The following is a 22,823-nucleotide window of genomic DNA, read 5'->3' as shown; positions in this document are numbered from 1 at the left end:
ATTGGACGTCTGTGCCACCACCCTACTCATATTAACCCCTGAAATGGGAGTTCAAAAAGTAGATTCAGATTTTCATGGACCCCTTCCTTCTAATACTGTAGGACTGCTTCTAGGCCAAAGTTCCACTACCTTATCGGGTCTAGTGGTGCATCCAGGAGTTATTGACCAGGACTATACAGGCAATGTGAAAATATTAGTTTCTTCCCCTCGTGGGATTTCTGTTATAAATGATGGGACCGCATTGCTCAGATAATTCTGTTGCCTAGTAAACATTCTCTTTTTCCTAGTCAAAGACAGGCAAGAAAAGATAAGGGCTTTGGTTCTACAGGTCCTCCTGGAGCATGGCTCACTATGGATATGGGGTCACGTCCCATGTGTCAACTCACTATACAGGGACTCTCTTTTTGGGGTCTCTTGGACTCAGGTGCAGACCGTAGTATCATTAGATTATCTGAATGGCCAAAAGATTGGGGATTACAACAGACAGATCAATTACTTAAGGGGTTAGGATATGCAAATAGTCCAAGCTGCAGTGCTGTTCACCTTAATTGGACAGATCAAGAAGGTCATTCAGGGACATTCCAACCTTTTGTTCTGGAGCTTCCTGTATCCTTGTGAGGTTGAGATGTGTTACAACAAATGGGAGTAAAATTGACTACTGAATCTGTATATAGCCCTCAAAGTCAACAACTTATGCATGATGCAGGCTATTCAGGGACAGGTGGGCTTGGCCGATTTGAACAAGGTCGAAAGTCCCCTGTTCCCATGATGGGAAGAAACAATCTTAAAGATAAAAGAGGACTGGATTTTTCTATGGGGCCACTGAACAATTAAAGATTAAATGGAAAACAGATGTGCCAGTGTGGGTCTCTCAGTGGCCCCTTCCTAAAGAAAAAGTTACAGCAGCCCACGAGCTGGTACAGGAGCAGTTATCGGCAGGACATTTACAGTCCTCCACATCTCCATGGAATACCCCTATTTTTGTTATCAAAAAGAAATCAGGTAAATGGAGATTGTTACATGATCTCCGAGCAGTAAATAATAGTATGGAGATCATGGGACCAGTGCAATTGGGGCTACCAGTCATATCAGCCCTCCCTGCCAAATGGCCCACTGTTGTGTTGGACATCAAAGAATGTTTCTTCTCTATCCCACTGCATCCTGCAGATACCCCTCGATTTGCTTTTACAATACCGTCCATTAACCATCAGCAGGTGGATCAAAGATATGAATGGACAGTGCTACCACATGGTATGGCTAATAGTCCCACGTTGTGCCAAATATATGTAGATAAAGCCCTATTAGGAGATAATTTGCCTCTTCCATGATTTGTCATTATATGGATGATATTTTATTATGTGCTAAAACCCCAGAAATTTTGGACGAAATGCTTATAAAAACTATACTATGTCTTAAACAATGGAACTTAATTATAGCTCCAGAAAAAATACAACAGGGAAATGTTAAACAATACCTTGGCACCAAATTAGAAGATACTATTATTCGTCCTCTTAAGGTTAGCTTGAGGGTGGACAATTTACAAACTTTAAATGATTTTCAAAAACTTTTAGGGGATATAAATTGGATTCGACCATATTGCAGACTTAGTAATGCTGACCTAAAACCTTTGTTTGATTTGCTAAAAGGGGATTCAGATTTACTTTCTTCACGATCTTTAACACCTGAGGCGCGAACAAGTATTCAACTTGTAGAGGAAAGATTATCTGAAGCACAAATGGATCGTATAGATTATCAGAAAAAACTGCTCTTATGTATTCTTACCACAGATCTCACACCCACTGGAGTGTTGTGGCAAGAGGGTCCCATAATGTGGGTACACCTCCCTCATTCTCCCAAAAAAGTATTGCCATGGTATCCAGCCTGTGTTGCACAAATAATTATTAAGACACTAAAGGCAACTCTGACTGCATTTGGGATGCAGCCTGATCTTATCATCACTCCATATACTAAAGAACAGCTTGCCACTCTAGCTGCCACCAATTCTGACTGGGCTATTGTCCATGTAATGGCCACAGGACAATTCGATAATCATTATCCACAACATCCATGGCTCAGGTTTGTTTTGGCTCATCCTATTATTTTTCCTAAAATAACTCGATCTGCACCGATTGCTGGAGCGCCAAATATTTTTACAGATGGATCCAAAGGAGGTATGGGAGTGATATTCAAAGAGGGCTCAGATCCACAAACTTTTCTTTTTCCCCATTCATCAGCACAGGCAGTAGAGATTTTGACAGTGATTCAAGTATTTATGCTCTATGATTCCACTCCATTCAATTTAATTTCAGATAGCTTATATGTAGTACAGGCACTTAATAGCCTTGAATGTGTAGGACATATTAAGGGACAATCTACTATTCTTTTATTATTGGCTAAGTTACAACAATATATTTGGAACCGAAAATGTTCCTTCTATGCAACCCACATACGAGCTCATTCAGGACTTCCTGGACCGCTTGCTGAAGGCAATGCTATTGCAGATTTTCATACTCGAACTGTACTTATTTTTTCAAATGAGGACAAAGTGTTACAGGCTCAAGAATTTCACAATAAATTTCATGTAAATTCCCAAACGCTGAGACTAAAATTTAAAATCACTAAAGAACAAGCTTGACGCATTGTATTGCAATGCAAAAATTGTTTGACATTATTGCCACAGCCTACTACAGGAGTAAATCCTCGAGGTCTGCGACCTCTTCACCTATGGCAAATGGATGTCATGCATGTTCTTGAATTTTGTTCTCTTAAATATGTACATGTTTCCATGGATACATGTTCCGGAGTCATCTTTGCCTCTGCTCATACTGGAGAAAGGGCCCAACATGTAATTTCCCATTGTTTGCAGGCTTTTGCTGCCTGGGGCATCCCTCACCAAATTAAAACTGATAATGGACCTGCTTATGTTTCTCAGAGATTTTCTCATTTTTGTGCCCAAATGGCTATACACTTAAATCATGGATTACCATATAATCCACAGGGCCAAGGCATAGTAGAACGAGCCCATGCCACTATTAAATCTGCTTTAATAAAACAAAAAGGGGGGATGGGGGCTCAATGGAGCACACCAAAAGATAAACTAAATCTTATATTATTTATTCTAAATTTTTTAACGTTGGATGCCAATGGACGAACGGCAGCGGAAAGACATTACAGGCCTCATGAGCGCTATGCAGGGCAAGCAATGTGGAAAGATATTCTTACAGGAGCATGGAATGGTCCGGATCCAGTGCTAACGTGGGGTCGAGGGTCGGTGTGTGTTTTCCCACAGGACAAAGACTCGCCGATTTGGGTTCCTGAAAGATTGGTGTGCCATGTACAGGAGCCAATGGAAGATGCCAAGCAACAAATGGATATTGCTAACTCTATTGGTAATGTTTCACATTGGAATGGGTGAAAAAGATCTTTGGGGAATTATTTCTGCTTTCCCTCTTCCTTTGCCTGTGTCCACCATTGCCACCATTTTTCTATGATTTCAGGGGGAACTGTAAAAAATTGCAGCTATTCTCGAAATTTTTCTGATACTTTTGAGGCTAGCGTCAAGGTAAATTGTTCAATGGGACCACGATTCCCGTTTGGGCCCACTCCTGTTTGTGTAACTACTCCATTTTTTTTGGCTTGTTTCTAATAGTTCTTTGGTTAATGATAGTCTAGGTTGTTTTATTGATACCTGTTTTCTAACTTTCTGCTAGAATGCTTCTATGCACCCTTGGGCAGTAGCAGTGCGACTGCCTATAGCAGTTCCTTGGCCGATACGAGTGAATGTAAATTCCCTTTCAGTTTTGCTGAAATGAGAAAAGAGAGACTTTGGAATTTCTGCTCTTATTGCTGTAATTGTGGCCTCTGTGGCCGCGGCAGTTACAGCTGCTGCCACTTTGGCAACATCTATAAATACTGCAGCCACTATGAATGCTCTATCCTCACATGTGGCTACTGCCATGGCTCAGCAAGCTCAAATAAATGGGCAACTTAAAGCTGGCATATTAATGGTAAATCAAAGAGTAGACCTGTTACAAGAACAGGTTGACATTCTGGGGCAAATGGCCATGGTACCATGTATTCATAAATTATCTGAATTATGTATAACATATGTGCAGTATCAAAATTTCTCCCATGCAGGCAATTTGTCTCATCAATTAAGCAAGATGCTTCTAGGAACTTGGAGCTGTGAATTTGAACACGCCATGATTGAGCTTCGAGCATCTATCGTTGCAATTAATTCTACCCGCGTAGAAGTCGCCACAGTACAATAATGGATGGACTTGATACATGGAACATTGGGTTTCTTAAAAGATTGGGGTGGCATGGCATTCTGGGCATTCTTGCTGGTGGTAGCATGCTGTTTCCTGGTTGGATATATCAGGCAAACTCGACAACGCACACTGCAACAACAGCGCATATTGGTGCAAGCTATGGCAGCCCTTGATGTTGGCTCATCTCCTCAGGTTTGGCTCAATATGTTTGATCGGTAGTCAAAGACGGGTAAGATCATCCCTGGGATCATATCAACCAAAGACAGGGAAACAATCATGCTATTGTTCTCCCAAAGACGGGTAAGAATGATCCTTGAGGGTCGACAACCTAAGACAGGCACAATCCCAAGCCTTATTTTTTTTTATAACAATTTTTTTATTGAACATAAATAGTATACATTTACACTATATTTGGTGCCCTCCCCCCTGCCCACATTTTCCCTCCCCCCCCACCAATGGTTGTCCAGGTTAACCATGTCTTATTCATAATTTTACACATGTTCAAGTGTAGACCCTTATTAATCGAGACCGGCCTTCCTCCTCTCCTATCTTACCATCCAAACTTAGCTAGTATTTCCCCTTCAATATCTGGAGTCCCTCTGGTATTCTTTGTGTTTCCTAGTTTGGGCATATTAGAGGAAACATATGTATCTTCTTCTTCTGTGCTTGGCTGATCTCACTTAACATAATGTTCTCCAGGGCTTTCCATCTTCTTTCAAATGATATAATTTTGTTCTTCTTTATGGCTGAATAGAATTCCATTGTGTGTATTTCCCATAGTTTTGCTATCCATTCATCTGTTGATGGTGATCTGGGTTGGTTCCATATTTTGGCTATTACAAATTGTGCTGCTATGAACATAGGTATGCATATGTTGCTGTAGTTCTCTGAATTCAACTCCTTTGGAAAGATACCCAGGAGTGGTATAGCTGGATCATATGGTGGATCTATTCCCACCTTTCTTAGGAATCTCCACACAGATCTCCATAGTGGTTGAACTAGTTTGCATTCCCACCAACAGTGTAAAAGAGTTCCTCTTTCCCCACATCCTCGCCAGCATTTGTTGTTATTTGATTTCTTTATGCTTGCTACTCTGACTGGGGTTAGATGGAATCTCAGTGTAGTTTTGATTTGCATCTCCCTGATGGCCAGTGATGAAGAACATCTTTTCATGTATCTATTAGCCCTTTGTATCTCTTCTTTTGTGAAGTGTCTATTTAGTTCGTTTGCCCATTTCTTGATTGGGTTGTTTGTTTTGCTAGTGTAGAGTCTTTTGAGCTCTTTGTATACTCTGGATATTAGCCCCCTATCAGAATGGTGGCTGGTAAAGATCCTTTCCTATTCTGTAGGCTTCCTCTTTAGGTTATTGATAGTTTCCTTTGATGAGAAGAAACTTTTTAGTTTGATGTTATCCCACTTGTTTATTCTTGCTTTAATTTCCTGAGCTTTGGAGGTTTTGTTGAGAAAGTTACTGCCTGTGCCAATATGTTGTAGTGTTGAACCTATGCTTTCCTCTACTAGCTTCACAGTCTCAGGTCTAATTTCTAAGTCTTTGATCCATCTTGAGTTGATTCCTGTGTTTGGTGAGATATAGGGGTTTAGATTCATCTTTTTACAAATGGTTAGCCAGTTCTCCCAGCACCACTTGTTGAAAAGGCTGTCTTTTCTCCAGCGTATGTGTTTGGCCCCTTTGTCAAAGATTAATTGACTAAAGATGTGTGGGTTTGTTTCTGTATCTTCTATTCTAATCCACTGGTCAGTATATCTGTTTTTGTGCCAGTACCATGCTGTTTTTACTACTATTGCTCTATAGTATAGTTTGAAGTCTGGGATTGTAATGCCTCCTGCGTGTTTCTTGTTATTGAGAATTGCTTTGGCTATTCTAGGTCTTTTCTTTCTCCATATGAAATTCATGATTGATTTTTCTAGGTCTCTGAAGAATGTCACTGGTATTTTAATGGGAATTGCATTAAACCTATAGATCAGTTTTGGCAGAATGGCCATTTTGATGATATTTATTCTGCCTATCCATGAGCACGGGAGATCTTTCCATCTTCCAAGTTCTTCTTCAATTTCTTTCTTTAATGTTTTATAGTTTTTGTTGTAGAGGTCTTTTACATCTTGGGTTAGGTTTATTCCTAGGTATTTTATTGGTTTTGAGGTTATAGTGAATGGAATTGTTGTTTTTATTTCTTTCATTGTGGATTCGTTGTTGGCATAAAGAAAAGCCACTGATTTCTTTAGGTTGATTTTGTAACCTGCGACTTTGCTGAATTTGTCAATCAGGTCCAGAAGTCTTTTGGTTGAGTTCTTTGGGTCTTCCAGATAAAGGATCATGTCATCTGCGAATAAGGATAATTTTAATTCCTCTCTTCCTATGTGAATTCCTTTGATTTCCTTCTCTTGTCTGATTGCTGCAGCAAGAGTCTCAAGGACTATATTGAAAAGGAGTGGTGAACGTGGGCATCCTTGTCTTGTTCCTGACTGTAGCGGAAATTCTTGCAGTTTTTCCCCATTCAATATAATGTTGGCTTTGGGTTTGCAGTATATTGCCTTAATGATGTTGAAGTACTTTCCTTCTATCCCAATTTTTTGCAGTGTTTTTAACATAAATGGGTGTTGGATTTTGTCGAATGCTTTTTCAGCATCTATTGCTATGATGATGTGGTTTTTGTTCTTGGTTCTATTTATGTGGTGAATAACATGTATTGATTTGCGTATGTTGAACCAGCCTTGTTTTTCTGGGATGAAACCAACTTGGTCATGATGTATTATTTTCTTGATATAGTTTTGAATGCGTATAGCTAGTATTTTGTTTAGAATTTTTGCATCTATGTTCATTAAGGATATTGGTCTGTAGTTTTCCTTTCTTGAGGTATCTTTATTTGGTTTGGAGATTAATGTGATACTGGCCTCATAGAAGGAATTTGGAAGAGTTCCACTTCTTTCAATTTCCCGGAACATGTTATGCAGTATTGGTATTAGTTGTTCACTGAAGGTTTTGTAGAATTCAGCTGGGAACCCATCTGGGCCTGGGCTTTTCTTTGGTGGAAGAATTTTTATTGCCATTTCTATTTCTTTGGTTGTTATTGGTTGGTTTAGGCTTGCTATGTCCTCTTGGCTAAGTGTAGGAAGGTTAACTGTGCTTAGAAATCTATCAATTTCTTCCAGGTTTTCAAGTCTATTGGAGTATAAATTTTTAAAGTAGTTTCTGATAATATTTTGAATTTCTTCACTATCTGTGGTGATATCTCCTTTTTCATTTCTAATTTTGATAATTTGAGTTGATTCTCTTTTTCTTTTGGTTAGGTTGGCCAGGGGTTTATCAATTCTATTAATCTTTTCAAAGAACCAACTTTTTGTTTTATTGATTCTCTGAATTGTTTTTTTGTTCTCTATTTCATTTATTTCTGCTCTAATTTTGATGATTTCTTGCCTTCTGCTGGCTTTGGGAATAGACTGTTGCAGAATTTCTAGATCCTTGAGCTGTGTCATTAGGTTCTTTACTTGGTGGTTCTCCGTCCTTTTTATGTGGGCACTCAATGCAATAAACTTTCCTCTTAGTACTGCCTTCATGGTGTCCCATAGGTTTTGGTAGGTTGTGTCTCTGTTTTCGTTTGTTTCCATAAATTTCTTTATTTCTTCCCTAATTTCTGCTCTTACCCATTCGTCATTCAATAGTGTATCATTCATTCTCCATGAATTTGAATACTTTCTTTCGAGTTTCCTGTTGTTGATTTCTACTTTTATTCCGTTGTGGTCTGAAAAGATGCAAGGAATTATATTACATTTTTTGAATTTGCTGGTATTTTCTTTGTGTCCCAGGATGTGATCAATTTTGGAGAAGGTTCCATGGGCTGCTGAGAAGAAAGTGTATTCTGTAGTTCCTGGTTGAAATACTCTGAAAATGTCTATTAGGTCCATTTGGTTTATGGTTTCCCTTAGTTCTAAAATGTCTTTACTCATCTTTTGCCTTGAAGATCGATCCAGTGGTGTGAGAGGCGTATTAAAGTCTCCCAGAATTATTGTATTTGGGTCTACTTGGGATCTTATGTCCAGAAGGGTTTGTTTTACAAATGTGGTTGCACCCATATTTGGGGCATAAATATTTACTATCATTATATCTTCTTGGTATAGTGTTCCTTTTAGTAAAAGGAGGTGCCCTGATTTGTCTCTTTTGATGTGTTTTAGTTTAAAATCTGTTTTGTTGTATATTAGGGTTGCTACCCCTGCTCTTTTTTGGTCACTGGTGGCATGGTATATCTTTTTCCATCCTTTCACCTTCAGCCTGTGAATGTCTTTGGCTGTGAGGTGTGTTTCTTGCAGACAGCATATATTTGGATTATGTTTCCTAATCCACATTGCCAATCTATGTCTTTTGATTGGTGAGTTAAGTCCTTTGACATTAAGAGATATTATTGAAATATGATTTTTGTTTTCTGCCATTTTGTGTTCTGTCTACTCTTGGGTGGTGTGATCTTTCTTCTTTACTTAAGTGGCCCACTTATTAACTTCCTCTCTTCTCTGATTCTGAAGTCTGCTTCTTTTTTCTTCCTTATGGTTTATTTCTTTAAGAATTTTCTCTAGTGTTGGCTTTGAATTCATGAATTTTTTGAGATTCTGTTTATCGTGAAAGATTTTGGATTCACCATTGATCTTGAATAGTAGTTTTGCTGGATAGATTAGTTTGGGCTGGAAGTTATTTTCTTCCAGGGTCTGAATCACGTCGTACCAGTCTCTCCTAGCATTCCTGACCTGGGTTGTATAGTCTGGGGTGATTCTTATTGTTTTGCCTCTATATGTCACCCGTCCTTTTGTTCTCACTGCTTTTAAGATTCCTTCCTTAGCCTCTATATTGGTCATTTTGGTTATTATGTGGCGTGGAGTGGTTTTTCTTTGGTTTTGTCTCAGTGGAGTTCTGTATGCCTCCTGGACTTGAAGATCGAAGTCTCTTTCCATATTTGGAAAATTCTCTGAGATTATTTCCTTGAAGATATTACAGATGCCCTTGGTCTGTACCTCTATCCCTTCCTCAATGCCTATTATCCGTAGATTAGGGCGCTTCATATTATCCCATAATTGCTGGATGTTTAGGTTTTGTTGCTGTAAAGATTTCTGTATATCGCTGACTGTGTTTTCGGTTTGGGATGTACTGTCTTCTAATATTGATATTCTGTTTTCCATTTCATCTAATCTTCCAGAGTTTCTTTCAATTGCTGTCTTCATTTCACTTATTGCCTCTTTCATTTCATTCCAGACCTCTTTCTGATTCTTTTTTAGTGTTTCTAATTCACCTTTAACCTCCTCTATACTTGTTTTGAATCCTTTCATCATATTGAACAACAAGATTCTGAACTCCCCTTCTTGCATTTCTAGTAGGTCAGTATTCGTGATTTCTGCTGTCTCTTCATAATTCCTGGTTCTCATATTTGTAGCGTTCTCTGTCCTGTTTTTCTGGTTTCTACCCATCGTTCGTGAGTATTATGCTTAGTCAGATCTTAATATTAGGAGTTGGGGTATCGGCTAGTCAGCAGAGCCTTTCCAGTGTTGAGGGTGGGTGATGTGGGAGGAGCTGGGGTGATTAGTAAAGGAGTCGGATTAGGTAGAGGATATGTTTAGGTTGAGAAAGACTTTGAGTATCGTAAGGTGAAATCTTGCTAGGAATGAGAGAGAGTTAACTACTAGGACTCTTGTTGTTCGTGGAGTAATTATGAATGTAAGAAATACTTAGAGTATTAGACCAGGAGGTATATTATGTGGAAAAGTTTTGGGGGAGAAAAGTATGTAGGGTTAGTGTGGGAAGGTTTGTAAATAGGGGTGATGGAAGGAGCAGACAGACACAAAAAAAGAATAGAAAAAAAAATCCACACAAGATACCAAGACTATTATGTAATCCTAGAAAAAGGGAGGAAGACCAATCAAAGAAGGAGAATGAAAATAAAGGAAGGAAAGAGGAAGAAAGAGGACAAAAGAACAAGAATAAAATAAAAGGAGCTAGCAGCTGTGTGAAATAAAAAAATAAGGCAAACTATCCAATATATATATATAAAAAAAAACAACATGTGAAAGTAAGAGAAGTGTGGGTTGAAAGAAAAAAAAATAATACAGCAATAACCATACCAAAACAAAAGCACTGTAAAAGCAATATAAAACAAAACATCCACATTAAAAGTAAAATAAACAGCCCTCCTTATTTACGCATATGGGGTCAGGCCTATATAATATGTGCGTATGTGATTGCTTTAGTAACTTTCAGAATACCATCCAATGTCTCTTAGTTTTCTTTGTACTCTATTTTTTTTTATCTTCTTAGGTCACTCTGGGTGTTTGGACACCTTCTCTCCTTTAGCTGCTTTAGGTTTATGTGTCCGGATGTCTGGTTTCACTTTTATTTGATTCTGTACAATTCACAGGTTCTGCGAAATTCTAACCTGTGGTCAGTACCTCTGCACTCACCACCCTAGACTCCAGCCTGTGCTTCCCTATGACACGGGTGGAGCATGACCAAGGTATAATTAGAACCTCCCCCTGAGGTCCTGTGCAGATATTGTGGCCCGATGGATTTTCCTGTGTCTCTGGAAATTCCAGCTGGGTTAGCCGGTGTGGTCCCAAGATGTACCCTGGGCAAATGGGTGCTGGTTCCTGGGTGCCCACGCTTACTGCCAGAGCTCTGCCTATTCCAAGGGTGCAGGCTGGGTGTGCTGCTTTTACTGGACCCAGGAGTGAGTGGATGCAGCTGTCTGTTGCTGCTGGTATGCTCTTCCAAGGTGTATTGAGCTGAGTTCTCGCTTAGAATTAAGCCTCTGGCTAGCAGGAGGTTGGGAACACCCAGCGGTGGGCCAGGAGTGCAGGATAGGTGCTCAAGGATCCAGTGCGTGGTGCCCAGTAAAGGCCTCTGCCTCCCGCGGGACGTAGAAACTGGGGGTGCCCCAAGGAGATTTCCAGTTTACACAGGGCTTTCGCAGCCTTGAAGGCAGTCTCTGGCAAGGTGGCGGGGGGGGGGCTAGACACCCAGGTAGGCTCCAATTTAGTGGAGAGAGTGGGACAGGCAATGACTGCTAGCAGGGAACCGGGGTGCCGACAAGGTGCGCAGAGGGGAGTGCCTGGGTCTGAGGCTTGGGCGTGCTGGGGGGTTGGAGTGCAGCGCACACTAGGGTCCGCACTTCCCGTTGCCCGCAGGTACCTGTCTTCCTTGGTTCAGGATTCGTGGGAGTCTCTATGCTGTTGTGATCCAGTCGCTGGTGGGCACACAGAATTCTGACGTGGGAGCTGCTCGCTGTTTTCAGTCCCGGATTATCTTGCTGCGGGACTATCGGGGCTATCGGGCAGGCAGCTCCGCGGGCCCGCGAAAGCAGCCTGCGGCCACCGATCAGCGTTTGCAGCTGGTCCGGTGTCGGGTCTATGTTCTTCTTCTTCTTCAAGTTCAGAGTTCCCCCGAGGTACCAGGATTTGTTTTGGTTCCTGGTATGTATTTATTTTGTTGATTAAGACACAGCTTTCTAAGTATCTGAAGTTTTATTTGCTTCAGCTACTGAGGAGTACTGTGTCCCTCAGTCGCCATTTTGAAAAAAAAAAAAAAAACCCAAGCCTTATTTTTAATAAAACAAAAAGGGGGAGATGTCGGGGCCCACTCGGCTGGACCGAGATGGCACCCAGGCTTGTTGCCAGCGTGGACTCAAGATGGCGCCTAGGCTTGCAGCCAAGTCACGAGGCTCACGAGGCTGGCGGTGCCCTGAGCCTGCGCAGTGAGCCCTATCAGGCGCCCTACGGATGATCAGTGACGCAGCGCCTTGTGCTACCACCAGCCCGCCTATGAGAGGGTTAGAAATGCGCATGCCCTAGCTGCGGGAAGCTTGGGGTTGGTGAAGTGATGAGGGAGGGGTTATGAGACTGATATATATTTGCCTGCTGTGCGGAGAGAGAGAGAGAGAGAGAGAGAGAGAGAGAGAGAGAGAGAGAGAGAGAGGGGAAGAGAGAGAGAGAGAGAGAAGCATTAAAGAGGAAGCATCATCAGCAGACTCGGCATTTGTGTCTTCTTTCCTGGGGCTCTGCAGGACGGAGCCTTAGGGACACGATAGGCTGTGGGTGTAGTTCAGAGGTAGAATGTCCTTGGGTTCAATATCCAGTAAAACATACACACACACACACACACACACACACACACACACACACACACACAGATAGGTCACCACCCTCGTAAGGAATTACTGTAGTTCTCTTGGAACTTCAGTTCCCACGAGTGTGGGTTACTATAAAATGAGTGTGTGGTCCCTGAACCATGAGGGTGAGTGGAGGGGAGTCACCCAATCTTGGACTTTTAGCCTCCAAAAGTGTGAGCTAAATAAACCTATTCTTAGTAAAGTATCCAGCCTTAAATATTTTGTTATAGCAAATGGCCTAACAAGTAGGCTAAGAGCGGGTTAAAGGAGCTGGCCTTTATCCCTAAGAGTATAGGAGGTACTTAAACATAAAGCAGGGTAGTAGCATGGTGTCATTTCTTTTTTTTCTTTTTTTCTTTTTGGTGGTACTAGGGTTCCTGGAAGCCCTTCTACGTCTGGGCTACACTCCCAGACCTATTTTTTATATTTTTATTTGGAAACAGGGTCTCTTAAGCCAGAGAGGCTGACTCTGAAGCAGCGTGATCCTCCTGTCTCCACCTCCCAAGCCCGGGGATTACAAGTGTGCGCCACCACGCCCAGTGCTGAAAATTACATTTCTAAGGATGAACAGACAAGGAGTGAAAACAGAGTCAGGGAAACCAAACTGGTTAGGCAGCTATTGGTGTCACTGGAGACTATCCCAGAGATTACTCAGGGTGATCATCGCAGAAAAGTAGTAGGGGATGTGTACCATGGAAGAATGTTTTCTTTGAAACTGGTGGAGCTTAGTGGTCTTTTTTCTTTTTGGTAAGGGGAGCAATGGATCTGACCTGGTGAGAAAATGAAGAACACAGCAAACTTTTAGAGAAGGGACAGAGAGGAGATTGGGCACACTTTGGGATGTTTTGAGTGCAACGCACCACCAAGGAGAAATGGCCAAGAATGAGAAAAAACACCAAGTAATAAAACTGAAACCTAAGAAATACTAATATTTAAGAGAACATGTACTCCGTGGAGGAAGAAGTTTGTGAGAGACAAAAAATAACAAGTAAAGAAGGCTGAAGTAGGAGCAAAGCATGTCAGGTAGAACTGGTATCCACGGGGAAGGTGGTTTTCATAAGTGATGCCTGCAAGTGGGCTTTGGATTCTGCCAGGTGTCACTAGAGATCCTTGGAATAAGGTAGATGGTGTGGCAAAGGGTGATGGAAAGAGGAGGAGAGGAAGACAACCAGTGATGGGTACTATAGTAACCAGTGGAAGGAGGTCTTAAGAGAACACGATGTGGCCTGGAAGATACCTCTTCCCTGGAGATTGCAGGGAGTGTGAGTGTGGAAAGTGGTAACTTGTGCAGGCAAGAAAGAAGGCTGGAAGAAAAAGGAAGGTGTTTTTGTACTTAAAGATTGAGCCACCTGTATAGGTCAAAAGGCAAACTGCTCCATTCTCTAAAAAGGCATGTGTGAAAATCAATACCTTCTATAATATAGAATAATAATCAGTAATGCCTTTGAAAATGGTACGTATACGTACACATTTGAGAAAACTGAAGTCATTATTTTTCATGCTAAATTTTTATTCAATGTTATGCAACTGCATAAGTATAAATATTTGTTCAATATACAACAATTATGACATCCATGGGGGAATTTCTTAGAGAAAATAAGACTGCAAACACTTTATTGCACAGATCCTAACAAAGTTTTAAGCTGGTAAGTCTACAGCTGGGAGTTCTACCGAGGAGCACATCTTACAATCACACGGAGACTGACCAAATAGAACACAGTTAGGAGAATTTCTACCAGCTGATTGGAGAGGTTCACAACAACAAACAGGTATTACATGAATGCAACCTTAAGTACTCTTTACTCATCCAAAATGCAAAAACATATTTGGCAAAAATGATAATACACTATACAAAATATACATAAAAATATCCTTTGTAAACAAGCAGCTAAGTTGTGCTTTAAAGAAAACTGGACAGTTAAAAAGCAAAGGCTGTAAACCATGAACTACCTCCCGGACAGACCTGGATCATTGTCTGAGTATAGCAGGATTGAGTTATGACAACTGCCAAACATAGGTATTATAAGTGTTGAGACCACTTTTGAAATCCGTTTACATTCTCATTAAAAATATCTGTTTCTTCTACAGTTTCACAATGTAGCGATGGGGCATGGTTAAAACTACACGGAAGAAAATAGGGTCAAGGAGAAAACTTTATTTTTTTCTCGCTCTTTTTTTTTTTGGGTCATTGCTAACTCATTTACAATGAAGGACGACTGAACAGTCGGTTAACTTATGCCTTTGTTTTTGGAGTGTTTATAGCCTTGCTAGATTATTTAAATCCATAGGGCTGTAAGATGATGCTGTGCTTACATAAACAATTTTATAGCATGAAGATACTAAGACATCCCAAGGGGAGTTGGTACGTGATTAGTTATTTATTGGTAGTTTTTCTTTCTCTTACAAGATAAAAAAGATCCTGCTGTGTGTCCCAAGCATCTTATAAATACTCATCTGCGTTGTCTCTTAGTGCCCTAGTACTTATGTCAGCAAGTGCCTTCTTAGGTTTCAAAACAAGCCACCAAAAAACCACAACAACAAAAAAACAAATAAAAAAAAACCCTCAGCACTAAAATGATTTGACAAATTCTACATATTTCATGGTATACAAAATTTAAATAAGGCTTAGCAAAAGTAAAAAGGATGGTCACATTCAAGCACCAAATAGCTCCACTAAGTCTCTTTTGTTACAAAAATGCTGCTCTTTATTAATACAGTATTTTTTGCATACCAATAAAGAGATCACGTTAGGAAATGTATGGAGCTACTCGATGCGTCAGAGAGGAATGTGAAACCCAGGAACTTGCTAAAAACAGCAAGCTTCATCTACAACATAAGGCCCCAGCTATGTATTAAAATGTATCCGATGTCCTGATTAATTCCTTTGTATTCTATATACCAAACTCCACCCACCCCCTTCCTTTTCTTCGAAAACACAAATTTAAAACCTCTTCCAATGCCTGATGCTTATCGCTCGACTTAAGTACTAGCAAATTCGTGTGCTGCCAGTGGTTTTCTTTTGTATTCAAGAGCAGGGCTGATGCAGGACTACCACAAAACGTGTGCTTCTCGGACTGGTCACTCACAGCATAAAGGCCTGAGTTTTAAGAGCTTGAAAAGAAGGGAAAGAAAGAACAGAAATAAAGTTGGTGTGTGTTTAAAGTCCCTGTTCTACCTCAGATGGAGACCAGACATATAAACACAGACAGGGATAACCAGCCTTGGAGACAGCTGGACCTAAAGATCCACATGTCCACTAGGATGCCTAAAATGAAAACAGCTGGCTCCATCTGTCCCAGCCATTCCTAATGGAGGATTCCAAATGTAGCGATCAGGTTATTCTTGTGTTGGATCTGGAAATATAGGTAGCCAGAATACAGTACTGTCAGAAACTCTGGTTAAAAATACACATTAAAAACTCACAATCTACCATAATTAGGGCTTTCTTTCATCTTTAACTCTACTTAGAAAAACGGAGCCTTTGAAATATTCTCAAGCCAAAGACCAAAACGGTGCAGGTGGATGTGTACACACACGAAATACGGATGTATCTATATTTTACATACACCCAGTTTTGACCATTTTTGCTTCATTCCTACATTATGATAAGTCATAAAGCAAAGATCTTAATTTAAAGGAGCTGTAGTAAACGATGCAATCAGCAGCAAGGTATAGACTCTACATCCCAAACCAAACACACTGCTAGATATTTACAGAGAAAAATCTCTTTCCTCTACAACCCTCGATCCTTAGGTATTTCTTTTGTAGAAACACTATCTGGTAACAGTTTCACCGGTTACAACTGGGAAGGCATCTGGAAGAAGGTTCTTTCTTTCTTTCTCTCCTCTTCCTCAGTGAGACTCCAAGCTCTGCCTGGCGGACATCTCCACACAGTGCTGGTTTCGAAGGTGGTCAGGACAGTTACACATTCAGGTGGGGTCTCCAGGTCCTGCCCTGGGGCCCACCCCCTTAGGAGGCCTTTTTGTGAGGGCTGACACGCAAACTCTCTTTGCCCCGCCTCTGCCGCACCACGAAGTCCTTCTCCGAAGAAAGGGTGATGGGGCGATCCAAGTTTGGGGCTGGGGGCGCCTTGGTCGCCTCCCTGCCCATGTTCTGTTTCCTAGGTGGGGGAGGCTGGCTGGGGGCAAGCTCTCTCCCTTTGGTTTCTCCCGTGGTGGTGGCGGTGACAGAGAACGCCCTACCCCGGTGTCCAGCTCCACCTGGCCCGTGTGACTCCAGCGCAGGGGTGGACAGGCGGAAGGATGGCAGAGAGTCGCTCTTTGTCATTTGGGTTCTGCCGTCCCCCCCGGGCTGGGACTTCCTTTGGTCCCTGTTGCCGGGGGCTGTGGGCTCCAGGGTGCCCCCATTGGCCCTGGCAGCAGAAGAGAGGTCGCTTTTGGTCATGGTGGTGGCATCACGAACTCCTAGCCGGGCCTCAGGCGAGCTGGAGGGGAAGCTTAGAGGCTTCTCCAGGACAGCCGTGGATCGGAAAGAACTCTGCCCGGTGGCTGAGGGTGATCGTTTCATGCAGCTGGTCTTGCCTGTCTCAGCAAGTGGCTTCTGGGGGCTAGACCCTTTGCCCTTGGCCTCTGGGAAGCCCTTCTCCAGCCCCATGGCTAGCTTCTCTAGGCCTTTCGGCTGGGCCTCGGCAGGTAGGAGGGACAGGCCAGCCTCCAGCTTCCCGCTGCCTGTGGCTGGGAGGTAAAGTGCATCGGTGCATTTTTTCGCTTCAAGCTTCCTGTCTGTGCCGGGTCCCTGCTGACTCGGGCTTCGCTCTGTCTGTCTGCACAAGGCGAGGCATTCTTTCACAGTGGATGGTTTGGGGTGCTTTGGGGAAAGGCTTTGCTTTTCACTGACAGTAGATGGCTTCTGGTCTGCTGACTCGATGGGCCCTGGGTGTCCTTGCCTGGGCTTCTCTTGTACCTCTGGGGTTCGCCCACTGTTGGTGGGTTTCAGTTTGCTATCAAGTGGACTCTCTTCAGTGTGCATTGGGATGGAGGGCCCACCTTCTCCCCGGCCAATCACATCACGGGCTTTGCTCTGGGAGCCTGGGGTGGCAGCGAATACCTCTGCTGGGCCCTTGCTGTTGCCCTTTATGTCTCTGCTAGAACCGCCAAGGGGCTGTGTGATGGAATCTTTGCCCTTTGCAGCCCCAAGGCTTGGTTTCTGTGAAGAGACGAACCTGTCTGGGTGCTTAGACTTTGGGGGGCCGGCGTCAGGGCCAGGTCGGGGCCTGTGGCTGCCGTTGTCAATGTGCACAGGAGCAGCAGACCTGGAAGAGTCCTGGAGACCTGGGCTGGGCTCTGCAGCACCCGGCTTGGTCCCCGTCTCCCTGCCAGGAGCATGACCTGGGGAACCGCAGTGCTGCTGCCCGGAGGCCAGGCTGGGCAGTTCTTTGGTGGCTGGAGGGGGCTGAGGGCCACTGCTCATGTGCCTTTGTAGAGACAGTTCTTTCCTGTCTGGCTCCTTGGGGCCCTCTTTCTGCAGAGAGGACAAACCAGACAGCTTTTCACTCTTCCCACTCTCTGTTCCGAGTGGCTGCAGAGGACACCTGGCAGGAGAGGCTTCTTGCCTGGGCTCCAGGCCTCTTCTTACCGTGCCTGTTTCCCTCTCACAAAGCATCCCAGCCTTGTGCAAGAAGGAGTCCTCCCTGGCCAGGGACCACGCCTCATCTCCGCCATCCTTGTGCCTTGGTTTTGTGCAAGGCCCCCATGTTTTCTCCACAGCCTGAGTCTGCATGCAGAAATCGACGCGGGTCCTTCCCACAGAAAGATGATGCTTGGACTTATCGCTGGCTTTTGTGGTCTCTGGAGGATTCAGCTCTACAGAGGGGTCTCTGTGCAGGTCAGCCCTCAAGGCAGCCTGCTCGCTTCTGGGTGCAGAAGGGCCCTTTTCAGACGCCTCCTTCAGGGTTGGTTTCTCCTTTGAGAGGCCGCCTTGGGATGAGAGCAGGCCCTGTGGCCTGGCCAGGTCAGCACTGTGCGGCGTCTGCTGCAGGCCAGGGAGGACCTGGATATCAGTGGAGTGCTCTTGGCTTTTTCTGGGGCCACTCTCTCTCTGCTGGGGATCATGTTCTGTGACTATCACTGGGGTCCTGGCAGCAGGATGGGAAACCTTCCGGTCCTGCTTTGAGTCTGGGTCAGGCAGGGGAGTTGGTGGTGGGTTCTGGAGACCCCGGCTTGGGGGCAGGAACCGAGGTTCTAGCAGGTGGGATTTATTTGTCTTCAGGTTGGCAGATGAAGGCTCTCGCAGGCTGACGGCTTCGCCCTTTTTCCCACTGCTGCGAGGGATAGCTGGTGGCATTGCGGGTGCCATGTCACCACTTGGGCTGGGGCTTTCTGCAGGCTCCGGTGATGGCTGCTCTGTCTTAGAGGCATGAGGTCCAGACAGAAGAGCAATATCTAGTGTGCCCTCAATCGGCTTCAGGCATGAAACTGACCTACCCTCCAGCTTATACTCAGAGGGGCTTTTCCTGACAGGGGACTCAGGGGCCACCAAGCCCGACTTCTCTGCTCCGCCATCCACCCGGCCAGCTAAGGCCTTGAGAGCTGTATGGGTGCTGCTGATAAACGCCCGGCTCTCGGAGCCAGGCGGAGCCTCCTGCTGTCCACCCATGGGCCGGACGGGGTTTCCTGGCAGACATTCATGGGTGCTTGGTGTCATCTTGGGCTTAAGCATGTGGCAATGGCTATCTTCTTTGTCTTCAAGGGACATTTTCTTTCGAAGATAATCAATGTTGGCCAGCTTGCCGTCTAGCTTCTCGCTTCGGAGGAACTCCTTGGCTTGGGAACCCTTCTCCACACTTTCAGCCTTACCAGAGGCGGACCTGTCGGGAGGGGGACAGAGACTGTCCTGGAGGGTGCTGGGAGCAGAGGCCTGTCTGAGATCGCCTGCGCCCTGGCTATGCTCCCCAGGTGCCTGGCCACAGCCCACCACGGGCCCTTCCGAGGCCCCCCCCTCGCTGGCCCGCACGCTGGCCTGCTTGTGAAGGGCATCTCTGAGCAGGCTGCCCAAAGACTGGGTCTCCACTACTTTGTTTTCAAAATGACTTGACCTTTCTAAAGCCTTGGAGTAGACTTTCTTTTCTCTCTCTTCCAGCCTAAAGAGAACGTGGCTTTCTGAATCACTGCTGAGGCCATGGGGTTTCTGGTGGGATTCTTGTTTCTCTGGGAGGCCATCTGGTTTCTTCACCACCACCTTAGCCTTGAGCTTGTCCCGGTCCAGGTCGTCCACAGACTCCTGCCGGCCCAGCTTCCGAGAGATGGGTCTTTTCAGGCAGCCTTGCTCCACGGGCCGGGCGCGGCTGAGGGACGGTGCATCGCACACGGCCTCCTCCAGGCTCTGCAGGGTCACCTCGCGCTGGGACTGCTCCCGCTGCACCTCCTCCTGGGTCACCTCCAGGCTGTGCTTTCGTGAGCACAGGTGCTTTTTGTCACTGCTGTAAGAGGGTGACAGCTTCTCCTCGGACTGCACACGCTTGAGCAAAGGGGACCGCGGGGGCTCGGCACTCTTGGGCCTCACGATGTGCCTGACGATGGTCGGGGGGGAGTGCATCTTGCTGGGGAAGGCTTGAGCGATCTTGGCACTGCCCAGGGAGTGTCCCAGCAGTGGGGATGGGGAGCGCTGAGGGGAGGGGGGCTGTGGGGTTGGCGAGGGTGTCCGGGCCAGAGGGGACAGCGGGATGCTGCCAGCAGACTTGCGCCTTCCTGAGCGGTATCGCTGCCCACCGAGTTTAGGAGCCAGGCCATGGAGTGTGCTGGGGCGGATGTGCCCAGACCCCGCTGGGGAATTGGGGGCACTGGAACTCGGGGAGCTGCTCTGGGAGGAATTGGTCCCTGTAGGTAGAAAATAGAGCTGTGAGCATCCAGAATCCTCTTTCCTTCCATTCCCACATTTCCTGCCCAGCTGAGGTAAGGCCAGGTAAAGGTCAGCATGCTGTCCCAATATCTCACTAATGAAATAAATACTTCTCAGTTAACCCTGCACACCCGGGCTCAGCCCAGGTCTCCATGTCATATCTCAGTTTAATGGTGAGTAGAGCGGCACCTGTTTCATCCCTACAGATACTGCAGTCTGTCTCCTCAACCTGCCATGAGCTTCCTGCTTTTCAGGACACAAGATGATTTTACGTCCTTTCAACTCTCTCTGCTGTCTAGACCAGGAGACTCACCAGATGGGAAGTCAGGGGTAGAACGATAGCTTGGCGTGGGCGATCTGGGAGACAAGCTGTGGGTGGGGGATCCTGGGAGGCTCTCTCCAGATGACAGGGATCGGTTTAAGCAGGAGAAACTCCGGCTGGTGTGGAGTAAAGGAGAAGGCTGCTTGGCTAGCTTTTTGAAGAGTGATCTCCTCCTAAAGTGGAAACAGGAAAAAATGGGTCAGAGACTTCTTTTGGAAACACACCTGCCTTTCCAGGATACCAGCATATTCAGCTTAGGGGCTATTTTGACTTGGATATAGAATGTCTCCTGAGCTGCTCATGTATTGATGTTTAGAAGTAATATAGCTGAATCATGAAGGTTCTAATCTCAATAGTGGATGAATCCATTGGAATGGACTCATTGGTTGGTAACGTAGGCAGGTAGAGTGTTACTAGAAGAGGTGTGGCTTTGGGGACAATCGGTATGTCCACGGACCCCCTTCACTCTGCCCTCTCTGCTTCTGTCCTCCATGGTATGAGAGCAGAGCCCTTGCACACTTCTCTTCTTCCTGCACCCATGCCTTATGCTCCATAGACTTGACCTGGTCTAACATGGATTCCAAACTCTGAAACCTACAGAACTGTGAGCAAATAAATCTTCTTCCTCTACATTATGAGAGTCAGGAATTTTGGGTCATAGCAGTGAGAATGCTGAGAGAAATAGGGCCTCTGTCAGATAAAGTGATGCGATAGCAGACCTTCTACAGAGAAGGATGCCACTTTAAGGTTAAGACTTTCTCGTGACTTGAGAGGCACAGTCTTTGAGAGCATACAGTAAAGCTCCTCTTAATTTAGACACTTAGGAAGAACAAGGGAATAAAGGAAACATCAAGCATATTTTAAAAATTTGTTAGGTTTGTAAAGATGCTCTTCTTTGCGTGAAAGTTTCTGAGTACATACCCCACATCTATCAAGAGATAATGGCTTTTCTTCTAGTGACTTATCTTGTATTGTCTCAGATACAGAATTCCTTACTGATGAAACACTGGGCAGAGGTTTTATCTATGAAGGGCTGTTTGTTGCACTTATTCCACGGGGACTCTTGAGTATTCCTAGTAATGTGAGCAGTGCATTTACAGGGAACACACGGGCAAGGTGAAGCTGGGGCCTGTAGTGTCAATGGACAGTGGACACCACGCAGCATGGGCAGTGGACACCACGCAGCAGATGCAAAAGTGCACTTAGTGCTCAGTGAGCACATCCAAAAGCAAAATGTACAGCTGTCCACTGCTCATCAGTGTAGTTGGTAGCTATTTGGAATTCTTTTACCATCACTCTAGACGCCTAACCCACCAATGATTAGCTTATACAGAAAGTTGTAACACTGCTGCTCCTTGAAAGAATTTACTTAATATAACCTAAAGCACAATCAAAAGAGAAAGCAAAATAAAAAAGAACAGAAGGATTTTGAATGTGTGTGTGTGTGTGTGTGTGTGTGTTATTAGGGATTGAACCCAGGGGCATTCTACCTCCATGCTACACCCCAGCCCTATTTTATTTTTATTTTGAAACAGGGTCTTGCTAGGTTGATAAGAGTCTCATTACTTGCTGAGGCTGTTCTCAAACCTCTAATCCTCCTGTCTCAGCCTCCCAAGTCCTGGGACTATAGGTATGTGGTGCCACCACACCTGGATGTGCAAATAACTTTTAATCAAAGTAATAAGTGCACTTTGGATAAAAAGTCAAATAGTTTGGCCTGGTACAGAGTATTTACAGAACACCTGTAAATCTAGTATTGGGGAGGTAGAGACAGGAGGATCGTACGTTTGATGTCAGGCTGAGCAATCAATCAAGACTTTCAAAATTTAAAAAGAGCTAGGGGTGTAGCTCAAAGGTAGAACACCCCTGTGTTAAATCTCCAGTATAAAAAATTATTTTTAAATAAAAACTCCAATAGTTCTAGAAACATACATTGCATTCTCACTCTCCAGAGAAACCACCTTCTGTTTTTTAAAAGCTGGTTTCTTGTCCCATTTATCATATATTGCTTACACTGGTATTTCTTTCTTTCTTTTTTAAAACTTTTTCTTGTTGTACAAATTACCTGTTAATTTCCTATTTGGAAAAATAAACTCTTGTAAATCTCCTTTTATGTTCTGACCAAATATACTGCCCTTTTTCTGTTCTTCCCCATGTAGCTACACCAAAGCCTTTTGGTTACAAAAATGGTGGGGTTTTATTTTACATCGCCGT

General features: G+C 44.3%; 1 protein-coding gene across 8 annotated transcripts in view; it reads right to left on the bottom strand.

The window, feature by feature from the left end:
* Positions 1–16,399: 16,399 nt before the first annotated feature.
* MAST4 (microtubule associated serine/threonine kinase family member 4) overlaps positions 16,400–22,823 on the bottom strand; it is a gene marked incomplete at both ends in the record, with an annotated part of 610,384 nt that continues 603,960 nt past the window's right edge. For all 8 annotated transcript variants that reach the window (XM_080702972.1, XM_080702973.1, XM_080702974.1 and 5 more), the window contains 2 exons: positions 16,400–20,265; positions 20,601–20,782. In XM_080702972.1, the coding sequence (XP_080559098.1) occupies positions 16,400–20,265; positions 20,601–20,782 (4,048 nt within the window). The remainder of the gene's footprint in view (positions 20,266–20,600; positions 20,783–22,823) is intronic.

The sequence above is a fragment of the Muscardinus avellanarius genome, assembly GCF_963383645.1.
Source record: "Muscardinus avellanarius genome assembly, chromosome: 1".
Lineage (NCBI taxonomy): Eukaryota > Metazoa > Chordata > Mammalia > Rodentia > Gliridae > Muscardinus > Muscardinus avellanarius.
The sequence above is the reverse complement of the archived record's forward strand: the minus strand, read 5'-3'. Positions and strand labels throughout refer to the sequence as shown.